Source organism: Ascaphus truei, unplaced genomic scaffold (genome assembly GCF_040206685.1).
Source record: "Ascaphus truei isolate aAscTru1 unplaced genomic scaffold, aAscTru1.hap1 HAP1_SCAFFOLD_1564, whole genome shotgun sequence".
NCBI lineage: Eukaryota > Metazoa > Chordata > Amphibia > Anura > Ascaphidae > Ascaphus > Ascaphus truei.
The window spans coordinates 18188-31102 of NW_027454454.1; the positions used below are offsets into that span (position 1 = coordinate 18188).

General features: G+C 61.4%; 2 protein-coding genes and 1 pseudogene across 2 annotated transcripts in view; 1 reads left to right on the forward strand and 2 right to left on the reverse strand.

Annotated features, from left to right (window-relative positions):
* The first annotated feature begins 418 nt into the window (after positions 1-418).
* LOC142476315 (serine/arginine repetitive matrix protein 2-like) lies at positions 419-2833 on the forward strand. The gene is given in 6 exon segments (XM_075581766.1): positions 419-557; positions 740-974; positions 1348-1434; positions 1437-1476; positions 1551-1643; positions 2312-2833. Coding segments are annotated over 5 exon segments (417 nt in total). The 5' UTR covers positions 419-557; positions 740-787; the 3' UTR covers positions 2322-2833.
* LOC142476311 (matrix metalloproteinase-17-like) lies at positions 2763-12135 on the reverse strand (annotated as a pseudogene).
* A 173-nt stretch (positions 12136-12308) lies between these two features.
* The window catches only part of THOC6 (THO complex subunit 6), a 40308-nt gene continuing 39701 nt past the window's right edge, over positions 12309-12915 (reverse strand). Inside the window, 1 exon segment of the mRNA XM_075581763.1 lies at positions 12309-12350. Coding sequence (XP_075437878.1) covers positions 12309-12350 — 42 coding nt within the window.

Below are 12915 nucleotides of genomic sequence, written 5' to 3' on the forward strand. Positions count from 1 at the left end.
AAGCACACAGAAGGACCAGGGAGAAGCCCCATCCATCAGGAGATGCTCCTCCCAAAAGAGTGTCCGACAACCAGTGAACGAGACTTCCCTGTGGCTGTTGGAAGTTCACCGTCTCACCTAGAGCCAATATTGGATGAATGTAGTAGGTCGCCACCACGACTGCTAAGGGTCCCCACTGCCCCTGAGACCCCCCCAACATCCAGGAGTGGGGAGTCGAGTTCTGATCCAGTCGTATTCCAGGAACAGACTGGAGATGCAGAGACGGCACTGGTGCCATCCCCACTGGTTGACGGTACAGCCTGTGACCTGCTGGGAAACCTGGAGAAGGGAGAGAAGCCGCCATCACCACCGAACCCCTCAATGTCCACTATAAACGCGGACTTGGAACAAGACACCCGGGTTCCCTCCCCCTTGTCCCTCCCATCCAAGCAAAAAAGTCGGAGCAGCTCCTCCAGTTCCTCCTCCTCTTCATCCTCCAGCTCTGACTCCGAAGCCAGCCCCAGAAAGCCTTCCCCAGCCATGGAGAGTGCTCCCGATGCATGTCCTGCTGTGGAGAGGTGAGCCAATGTCACCAACTGGGGATTGCGGAGTACAAACCCCATAACTAGTATTAAGCGTATGCTTTGCGGGGTACGTGCCCTCTGCTGTGGGGCACCCCGATGGTTGCTCCTTCCATTGCCCGTAGGGCAGGAAGGTTAAATGCTTCCTTACTGTTAACATCTCTTCTGATCTCTCCCAGGGCCCCCAGCCCCCCAGCAGCTGAGCCCCCAAGGCAGAGGACCACCCCATGCCTTCAGAAGTGAGACGGCCCTCACGCAGCTCCAGCTCCTCTTCCTCCTCTTCCTCCTCATCCTCCTCTGGCTCCTCTTCAGACTCTGACTCAAGCTCGTCATCATCCTCATCCTCATCGTCTTCCTCCTCCGGGAGGTCACAGCACAATCTATCAGCAAGAGCACCGCACGCCAGGACACGAGGTGAGGCTCTACCACACAGCGGGAGATACTCTCTACCATCCTGCAGTGCCGCTTATTCATTACCTGTGTATAGAGATACTACTCGTCGTTATACAGCCCAGCGTCTTGTTCATTATCAGTGTTCGGTGATGCTCTGCATCATTATACAGCGCAGCGTGTTCATTACAGTGTCTGGAGATACGCATTATAAGTGTATAGAGATACTCTGCATCATTATACAGCGCAGCGTGTTCATTAGTGTCTGGAGATACGTATTATTAGTGTATAGAGATACTCTGCATCATTATTCAGGGCAGCGTGCTTGTATAGTGATGCGGAGTGCCTGTATACACGGAGAGCTTCTCGGTACCATTGTACTCTGTGGCATGCTCAGTCTGTTCTCTCTCCAGATCCCGCAGTCCTCGGAAACCCATCGACTCCCTGCGAGACTCTCGCTCGCTGAGTTACTCGCCCGCAGACCGTTCGCCCCGTCTCCTCCTCCGCCTCCTCCGTCCCGCAGGAGGTAGGTAATTGCCCCACTGACTGCGGAACGTGTTCAACGCGCCCGCCGCCTAACCTCTGCTCTCTCCCCTCTAGGAAAAGGGATTCTGGGAGGGTCCGGGAGTCACCAGACAGGAAGCGCAGAAGGGACTCGCCCAGCCCCAGATACTCCCGCAGGAGACCATCCAGGTAACACACTGACAGACGGGAGCTTTCATCCGCAGGGTGACAGTGACACAACCGTCCCCCGCAGGGTGTCAGTGACACAACCGCCCCCCGCAGGGTGTCCAGTGACACAGCCGCCCCCCCGCAGGGTGTCAGTGACACAGCCGTCCCCCGCAGGGTGTCAGTGACACAGCCGTCCCCCGCAGGGTGTCAGTGACACAACCGTCCCCCGCAGGGTGTCAGTGACACAGCCGCCCCCCGCAGGGTGTCAGTGACACAGCCGCCCCCCGCAGGGGTGTCAGTGACACAGCCCGTCCCCCGCAGGGTGTCAGTGACACAACCGTCCCCCGCAGGGTGTCAGTGACACAACCGTCCCCCGCAGGGTGTCAGTGACACAGCCGGCCGCCCCCCGCAGGGTGTCAGTGACACAACCGTCCCCCCGCAGGGTGACTGTGGGTGGGACCTTTCTTCCTCTTCTCTCCCCCCCCCCCCCCTCCCTCTGCAGGGTGAAGGGACCTTTTCCCCCTCCCCCCCGCAGGGTGACGGGACCTTTCCCTCTAAGCAGGGTGACGGGACCTTTTCCCCCTCCCCCACCCCCCCACAGGGAGACACAACGAGCAGGAATCTCGTGCTCCCCCAAATAGCTGTATCCAGGTGACTGTCCGCTCCTAACCTATGTTGTCTCTCCCCAGGTCTCCGTGAGCCCACCCCCTCCGATGGAAGATGTTCCTCCCCCTCTCCTCCCTCTCACCCCTCCATCTCTTCTCAGTGACTTTTGGGACTTGGTTATTTTTGGAGCAGGCTTCTCTCTCCTCTTTCTCCCCTCCCCTCCCCCCCCCCCATGCTGCCTTCAGGGGGCGCATTGATTATTTGGGGGTTGTCCTCGTGTTGAGTTTTGGGTCAGTGAGACAGCTGAGCTGATTCCGCGTTTTCGCTTCTCTACCTGTGCGCTGTGTCTGGGGCGCAGACTGACGGGATCCCGCTGTCACCCTGCACAGCAGCGTTGTAATGTGAATCCCTCTCGGGGGGACGTCACCCCCTGACACTGCGCCCCCTCGTCTCCCCCCTCCCCACCCCCGCCTCTCACCCTCCGCTCGGCATAAACAATTTCGTAAAAAGTGAATTTAAAGAAGTAAGACTTTGTTTTGTGTTTTATTTTTTTTTGTAATCTGTACAGCGAGAAACCTTTCTGTCAATAAAAAACCAGGCAAAAAGCGGGTCCCCGGGTCGTGATGTCACTGCGGCGGGGGGAAGGGAGGCGCGAGCGTGGGGGGGGGGGGTAGGAGAGGAGGAAACACCTACAACAGGTTCCGTTCCTGGAGCAGAGGGCAGGGTGGGGTGTTTGGGATGGTCACGGGGAGCGGCGCTGGGCCAGAGGTCCTGTCCGCATTGGTTACACCGTGGGGGGGGGGGGGGCGAGGGGGAGAGGGACCTCCAATCCTCAGGCCACCAACAGGTCAGGATATCCCTGCTGTGCAGACTAAGAACCACCTGACCTGTTGGTGACCTTTGAGGACGGGCGTTGTGCCCCCACCCTGCGTTGCGTGTGTTTGCCCTCTGCCCTTTGTGACTGTGTGGCTGTCATGGCCCCCGTACATCTCATGTTGGTGTGTAGGCCTGTCTTGCCCACGTTGTCCCCCCACTTTGCGCTCACGCTGCAGCTTGGCCGATGTCCCGGAATCTGAGCGGGGGCTCTTCTCTCTGCATCACTGGCTGCACTGCCAGTGTCTCCTTCTGCCCCCTGCCCTTCTTGCCCCATGGGGCAGAATTCAAGCAGCCTTTCTCCTCAGCATCGGAGCAGCAGAAGTCAGGGCAAGTGCCAGCCAAAAACCCCCAGGGCGGGGCTATGAGGGGCATAGCTGGTTCCCGCGGGGCAGTTACAGTTGCAGTCCCTCTGGCCCCCGCCCCTCTGGGGCATCTGTGGGTGTGTTCTCGCTGACAGACTGGCAGTACATCCAATCGCGTGCTGTGCTGCGGGGGTATCCAGGCTCAGCCTCCACGTTTCCTCCCCGGAACCTCCAGTAGTGAGACCCCTTGAAGGAAGTAAGTGTCTCCTGTGGGGGAGGAGGCGCGAAATATGAGATGGGTGGGAGGGGCAGGGGGAGGCACAGGAGGGGGAGGCGTGGGGGAGGAGGCGCGAAATATGAGATGGGTGGGAGGGGCAGGAGGAGGCGTGGGGGAGGAGGCAAATAAGAGGCGCGAAATACGAGATGGGTGCGGTGGGGGAGGCACAGGAAGGGGAGGCGTGGGGGAAGGCGCAGGTGAGGCGCGGAGGGGCAGGGAGTTGAGGATCGCGGCAGGAGTAGCAGAGTGGGGTTCAGGGCGCCGTGGGGGAATTGGGGGTCTCACCGTTCACCCAGCTGATGATGTCGTCTATGTCGGCGGGCACACCTTTCCAGAGCCCGCTGTTCCGTGGGTACCCGGAGTCCATGCGCCCCGCCTTCTCATCGAACCTCCAGAACTGGCTCCCCCGGAACAAGTACGTCTTCCCGTTATGTGGCCAAACAAAGGCTCCGTCCACAGCGTCTCTGTCCAGGCCGAAGTCCCGAGAGCGGCCGCGGATAGCCGGACTCTACCAACGTGTCTTAAACACCCAGTACCGGCTCCCTGCGCACAGAGGGGAGGGGGTCACAGCCGCTGCTATACACAGGGAATATACCCCCCGCTGCTATACACAGGGAATACACCCCGCTGCTATACACAGGGAATATACCCCGCTGCTATACACAGGGAATATACCCCGCTGCTATACACAGGGAATATACCCCGCTGCTATACACAGGGAATATACCCGCTGCTATACACAGGGAATATACCCCGCTGCTATACACAGGGAATATACCCGCTGCTATACACAGGAATATACCCCCCGCTGCTATACACAGGGAATATACCCCCCGCTGCTATACACAGGGAATATACCCCGCTGCTATACACAGGGAATATACCCCGCTGCTATACACAGGGAATATACCCCGCTGCTATACACAGGGAATACCCCCCGCTGCAATACACAGGGAATATACCCCGCTGCTATACACAGGGAATATACCCCGCTGCTATACACAGGGAATATACCCCGCTGCTATACACAGGGAATATACCCCGCTGCTATACACAGGGAATATACCCCGCTGCTATACACAGGGAATATACCCCGCTGCTATACACAGGGAATATACCCCCCGCTGCTATACACAGGGAATATACCCCGCTGCTATACACAGGGAATATACCCCGCTGCTATACACAGGGAATATACCCCGCTGCTATACACAGGGAATATACCCCGCTGCTATACACAGGGAATATACCCCGCTGCTATACACAGGGAATATACTCCGCTGCTATACACAGGGAATACCCCCGCTGCTATACACAGGGAATACCCCCCGCTGCTATACACAGGGAATACCCCCCGCTGCTATACACAGGGAATACCCCCCGCTGCTATACACAGGGAATATACCCCCCGATGCTATACACAGGGAATATACCCCGCTGCTATACACAGGGAATATACCCCGCTGCTATACACAGGGAATATACCCCGCTGCTATACACAGGGAATAACCCCCGCTGCTATACACAGGGAATAACCCCCGCTGCTATACACAGGGATAACCCCCGTTGCTATACACAGGGAATATACCCCGCTGCTATACACAGGGAATATACCCCGCTGCTATACACAGGGAATAACCCCCGCTGCTATACACCGGGAATATACCCCCCGCTGCTATACACAGGGAATATACCCCGCTGCTATACACAGGGAATATACCCCGCTGCTATACACAGGGAATATACCCCGCTATATGCACACAGTGACCACGGGGGTGTCACGATTTGGGTTCCTGTATGACTGTTGACCTTTTATTGACATCTGCCCCCCCCCCCTGCTCTGTGTGAACTTGGCTGAACATTTTGCCCTTGACCTCTGACCCGGACTGACCTGCGATGAAGACGATCTTGCTGTCGTTATTTCGCTCGTACACGGCGTCGATGCGCGGGAGGTCGGGGGGAGCCCCAGCCAGAAGCGGTGCAGGTGGGCGGGCGCCAGAGAGACCAACTGCCGGAGGATTGCACCCGCCAGAAGTACCTGTCTGAGGGGTGTGGGGGGGGACACGTTATATCGTGGGGAGCGCGGTCACTACTGGGGGGGGGTCACGTTATATCGTGGGGAGCGCGGTCACTACTGGGGGGGGGGACACGTTATATCGTGGGGAGCGCGGTCCACCCTACTGGGGGGGGACACGTTATATCGTGGGGGAGCGCGGTCACCCTACTGGGGGGGGGACACGTTATATCGTGGGGAGCGCGGTCACCCTACTGGGGGGGGGGGACACGTTATATCGTGGGGAGCGCGGTCACCCTACTGGGGGGGGACACGTTATATCGTGGGGAGCGCGGTCACCCTACTGGGGGGGGACACGTTATATCGTGGGGAGCGCGGTCACCCTACTGGGGGGGGGGGACACGTTATATCGTGGGGAGCGCGGTCACCCTACTGGGGGGGGGGACACGTTATATCGTGGAACGCGGTCACCCTACTGGGGGGGGGGGACACGTTATATCGTGGGAAGCGCGGTCACCCTACTGGGGGGGGGACACACGTTATATCGTGGGAAGCGCGGTCACCCTACTGGGGGGGGGGGACACACGTTATATCGTGGGGAGCGCGGTCACCCTACTGGGGGGGGGACACGTTATATCGTGGGAAGCGCGGTCACTCTACTGGGGGGGGACACGTTATATCGTGGGGAGCGCGGTCACCCTACTGGGGGGGGGACACGTTATATCGTGGGAAGCGCGGTCACCCTACTGGGGGGGGGACACGTTATATCGTGGGGAGCGCAGGTCACCCTACTGGGGGGGGGACACGTTATATCGTGGGGAGCGCGGGTCACTCTACTGGGGGGGGGACACGTTATATCGTGGGGAGCGCGGTCACTCTACTGGGGGGGGGGACACGACTTATATCGTGGGGAGCGCGGTCACCCTACTGGGGGGGGGGGGACACGTTATATCGTGGGAAGCGCGGTCACCCTACTGGGGGGGGGGACACGTTATATCGTGGGAAGCGCGGTCACCCTACTGGGGGGGGGGGACACGTTATATCGTGGGGAGCGCGGTCACTCTACTGGGGGGGACACGTTATATCGTGGGGAGCAGCGGTCACCCTACTGGGGGGGGGACACACGTTATATCGTGGGAAGCGCGGTCACCCTACTGGGGGGGGGACACGTTATATCGTGGGAAGCGCGGTCACCCTACTGGGGGGGGGACACGTTATATTGTGGGGGAGCGCGGTCACCCTACTGGGGGGGGGACACGTTATATCGTGGGGAGCGCGGTCACCCTACTGGGGGGGGGGACACGTTATATCGTGGGGAGCGCGGTCACCCTACTGGGGGGGGGACACGTTATATCGTGGGAAGCGCGGTCACCCTACTGGGGGGGGGGACACGTTATATCGTGGGGAGCGCGGTCACCCTACTGGGGGGGGGACACGTTATATCGTGGGGAGCGCGGTCACCCTACTGGGGGGGGGACACGTTATATCGTGGGAAGCGCGGTCACTCTACTGGGGGGGGGGGACACGTTATATCGTGGGGAGCGCGGTCACCCTACTGGGGGGGGACACGTTATATCGTGGGGAGCGCGGTCACCCTACTGGGGGGGGGGGGGACACGTTATATCGTGGGAAGCGCGGTCACCCTACTGGGGGGGGGGACACGTTATATCGTGGGAAGCGCGGTCACCCTACTGGGGGGGGGACACGTTATATCGTGGGGAGCGCGGTCACCCTACTGGGGGGGGGGACACGTTATATCGTGGGAAGCGCGGTCACTCTACTGGGGGGGGGGGACACGTTATATCGTGGGGAGCGCGGTCACCCTACTGGGGGGGGGGACACGTTATATCGTGGGGAGCGCGGTCACCCTACTGGGGGGGGGGGGGACACGTTATATCGTGGGAAGCGCGGTCACCCTACTGGGGGGGGGACACGTTATATCGTGGGAAGCGCGGTCACCCTACTGGGGGGGGACACACGTTATATCGTGGGAGCGCGGTCACCCTACTGGGGGGGGGGACACATTATATCGTGGGAAGCGCGGTCACCCTACTGGGGGGGGGACACGTTATATCGTGGGAAGCGCGGTCACCCTACTGGGGGGGGGGACACGTTATATCGTGGGGAGCGCGGTCACCCTACTGGGGGGGGGACACGTTATATCGTGGGAAGCGCGGTCACCCTACTGGGGGGGGGGACACGTTATATCGTGGGGAGCGCGGTCACCCTACTGGGGGGGGGGACACGTTATATCGTGGGGAGCGCGGTCACCCTACTGGGGGGGGGACACGTTATATCATGGGAAGCGCGGTCACCCTAACTGGGGGGGGGGGGACACGTTATATCGTGGGAAGCGCGGTCACTCTACTGGGGGGGGGGGACACGTTATATTGTGGGGAGCGCGGTCACCCTACTGGGGGGGGGACACGTTATATCGTGGGAAGCGCGGTCACCCTACTGGGGGGGGGGGACACGTTATATCGTGGGGAGCGCGGTCACCCTACTGGGGGGGGGGACACGTTATATCGTGGGAAGCGCGGTCACTCTACTGGGGGGGGGGGGACACGTTATATCGTGGGGAGCGCGGTCACCCTACTGGGGGGGGGACACGTTATATCGTGGGGAGCGCGGTCACCCTACTGGGGGGGGGGGGGACACGTTATATCGTGGGGAGCGCGGTCACCCTACTGGGGGGGGACACACGTTATATCGTGGGAAGCGCCGGTCACTCTACTGGGGGGGGGGGGGACACGTTATATCGTGGGGAGCGCGGTCACTCTACTGGGGGGGGGGACACGTTATATCGTGGGGAGCGCGGTCACTCTACTGGGGGGGGGGACACGTTATATCGTGGGAAGCGCGGTCACCCTACTGGGGGGGGACACGTTATATCGTGGGAAGCGCGGTCACCCTACTGGGGGGGGGGACACGTTATATCGTGGGGAGCGCGGTCCACCCTACTGGGGGGGGGACACGTTATATCGTGGGAAGCGCGGTCACTCTACTGGGGGGGGGACACGTTATATCGTGGGGAGCGCGGTCACCCTACTGGGGGGGGGGACACGTTATATCATGGGGAGCGCGGTCACCCTACTGGGGGGGGGACACGTTATATCGTGGGAAGCGCGGTCACCCTACTGGGGGGGGGACACGTTATATCGTGGGAAGCGCGGTCACCCTACTGGGGGGGGGGACACGTTATATCGTGGGGAGCGCGGTCACCCTACTGGGGGGGGGGACACATTATATCGTGGGAAGCGCGGTCACCCTACTGGGGGGGGGACACGTTATATCGTGGGAAGCGCGGTCACCCTACTGGGGGGGGGGACACGTTATATCGTGGGGAGCGCGGTCACCCTACTGGGGGGGGACACGTTATATCGTGGGAAGCGCGGTCACCCTACTGGGGGGGGGGACACGTTATATCGTGGGGAGCGCGGTCACCCTACTGGGGGGGGGGGGACACGTTATATCGTGGGGAGCGCGGTCACCCTACTGGAGGGGACACACGTTATATCGTGGGAAGCGCGGTCACTCTACTGGGGGGGGGGGGGACACGTTATATCGTGGGGAGCGCGGTCACTCTACTGGGGGGGGGACACGTTATATCGTGGGGAGCGCGGTCACTCTACTGGGGGGGGGGACACGTTATATCGTGGGAAGCGCGGTCACCCTACCTGGGGGGGGGACACGTTATATCGTGGGGAGCGCGGTCACCCTACTGGGGGGGGGGACACGTTATATCGTGGGAAGCGCGGTCACCCTACTGGGGGGGGGACACGTTATATCGTGGGAAGCGCGGTCACCCTACTGGGGGGGGGGGGGACACGTTATATCGTGGGAAGCGCGGTCACCCTACTGGGGGGGGGACACGTTATATCGTGGGGAGCCGCGGTCACCCTACTGGGGGGGGGGACACGTTATATCGTGGGGAGCGCGGTCACTCTACTGGGGGGGGGACACACGTTATATCGTGGGGAGCGCGGTCACTCTACTGGGGGGGGGACACGTTATATCCGTGGGGAGCGCGGTCAGCCTACTGGGGGGGGGGACACGTTATATCGTGGGGAGCGCGGTCACCCTAATGGGGGGGACACACGTTATATCGTGGGGAGCGCGGTCACCCTACTGGGGGGGACACGTTATATCGTGGGGAGCGCGGTCACCCTACTGGGGGGGACACACGTTATATCGTGGGGAGCGCGGTCACCCTACTGGGGGGGGGACACGTTATATCGTGGGGAGCGCGGTCACCCTACTGGGGGCGGGGACACGTTATATCGTGGGGAGCGCGGTCACCCTACTGGGGGGGGGGGGACACGTTATATCGTGGGAAGCGCGGTCACCCTACTGGGGGGGGGACACGTTATATCGTGGGAAGCGCGGTCACCCTACTGGGGGGGGGACACGTTATATCGTGGGGGAGCGCGGTCACCCTACTGGGGGGGGGGACACATTATATCGTGGGAAGCGCGGTCACCCTACTGGGGGGGGGACACGTTATATCGTGGGAAGCGCGGTCACCCTACTGGGGGGGGGACACGTTATATCGTGGGGAGCGCGGTCACCCTACTGGGGGGGGGGACACGTTATATCGTGGGAAGCGCGGTCACCCTACTGGGGGGGGGACACGTTATATCGTGGGGAGCGCGGTCACTCTACTGGGGGGGGGGGGGACACGTTATATCGTGGGGAGCGCGGTCACTCTACTGGGGGGGGGACACGTTATATCGTGGGGAGCGCGGTCACTCTACTGGGGGGGGGGGACACGTTATATCGTGGGAAGCGCGGTCACCCTACTGGGGGGGACACACGTTATATCGTGGGAAGCGCGGTCACCCTACTGGGGGGGGGACACGTTATATCGTGGGGGAGCGGCGGTCACCCTACTGGGGGGGGGACACGGTTATATCGTGGGAAGCGCGGTCACCCTACTGGGGGGGGGGGACGTTATATCGTGGGAAGCGCGGTCACCCTACTGGGGGGGGACACGTTATATCGTGGGAAGCGCGGTCACCCTACTGGGGGGGGGGACACGTTATATCGTGGGGAGCGCGGTCACTCTACTGGGGGGGGGACACGTTATATCGTGGGGAGCGCGGTCACTCTACTGGGGGGGGGGACACGTTATATCGTGGGGAGCGCGGTCACTCTACTGGGGGGGGGGACACGTTATATCGTGGGGAGCGCGGTCACCCTACTGGGGGGGGGACACGTTATATCGTGGGGAGCGCGGTCACCCTAATGGGGGGGACACACGTTATATCGTGGGGAGCGCGGTCACCCTACTGGGGGGGACACGTATATCGTGGGGAGCGCGGTCACCCTACTGGGGGGGGGACACGTTATATCGTGGGGAGCGCGGTCACCCTACTGGGGGGGGGGACTCGTTATATCGTGGGGAGCGCGGTCACCCTACTGGGGGGGACACGTTATATCGTGGGGAGCGCGGTCATCCTACGGGGGGACACATGTATATCGTGGGGAGCGCGGTCACCCTACTGGGGGGGACGTTATATCAGGTGGGAGCGCGGTCACTGTACTCGGGGGGGACGTTATATCGTGGGGAGAGCAGTCACCGTACATGGGGGGGGGGGACGTTATATCGTGGGGAGCACGGTTACTGTACTCGGGGGGGGACGTTATATCGTGGGGAGCGCGGTCCACCGAACAGGGGGGGGGGAACGTTATATCGCGGGGGAGCGCAGTCACTATACACGGGGGACGTTATATCGTGGGGAGCGCAGTCACCGAACAGGGGGGGGGACACGTTATATCGCGGGAGCGCAGGCACTGTACACGGGGGACGTTATATCGCGGGGAGCGCAGGCACTGTACACGGGGGGCGTTATATCGTGGGGAGCGCAAGGCACTGTACACGGGGGACGTTATATCGCGGGAAGTGCAGTCACTGTACACGGGGGACGTTATATCGCGGGGAGCGCAGGCACTGTACACGGGGGACATTATATCGCGGGGGAGCGCAGTCACTGTACACGGGGGACGTTATATCGCGGGTAGCGCAGGCACTGTACACGGGGACGTTATATCGCGGGGAGCGCAGTCACTGTACACGGGGGACGTTATATCGCGGGGAGCGCAGTCACTGTACACGGGGGACGTTATATCGCGGGGAGCGCAGTCACTGTACACGGGGGACGTTATATCGCGGGGAGCGCAGTCACTGTACACGGGGCGGGGACGTTATATCGCGGGGAGCGCAGTCACTGTACACGGGGGACGTTATATCGCGGGGAGCGCAGGCACTGTACACGGGGGACGTTATATCGCGGGGAGCGCAGTCACTGTACACGGGGGACGTTATATCGCGGGGAGCGCAGTCACTGTACACGGGGGACGTTATATCGCGGGGAGCGCAGGCACTGTTACACTGGGGACGTTATATCGCGGGAGCGCAGGCACTGTACACGGGGACATTATATCGCGGGGAGCGCAGTCACTGTACACGGGGGACGTTATATCGCGGGTAGCGCAGTCACTGTACACGGGGGACATTATATCGCGGGGAGCGCAGGCACTGTACACGGGGGACGTTATATCGCGGGGAGCGCAGTCACTGTACACGGGGACGTTATATCGCGGGAGCGCAGTCACTGTACACGGGGGACATTATATCGCGGGGAGCGCAGGCACTGTACACGGGGGACGTTATATCGCGGGGAGCGCAGTCACTACACGGGGGACGTTATATCGCAGGGAGCGCCAGTCACTGTACACGGGGACATTATATCGCGGGGAGCGCAGTCACTGTACACGAGGGACGTTATATCGCGGGGAGCGCAGTCACTGTACACGGGGGACATTATATCGCGGGGAGCGCAGTCACTGTACACGGGGGACGTTATATCGCGGGGAGCGCAGTCACCGTACACGGGGGACGTTATATCGCGGGAGCGCAGTCACTGTACACGGGGGACGTTATAATCGCGGGGAGCGCAGTCACTGTACACGGGGGACATTATATCGCGGGTGGAGCGCAGTCACTGTACACGGGGGACGTTATATCGTGGGGAGCGCAGTCACTGTACACGGGGGACATTATATCGCGGGGAGCGCAGCACTGTACACGGGGGACGTTATATCGCGGGGTGCGCAGTCACTGTACACGGGGGGACGTTATATCGCGGGGAGCGCAAGGCCCCCACTGTACACGGGGGACGTTATATCGCAGGGAGCGCAGTCACTGTACACGGGGAC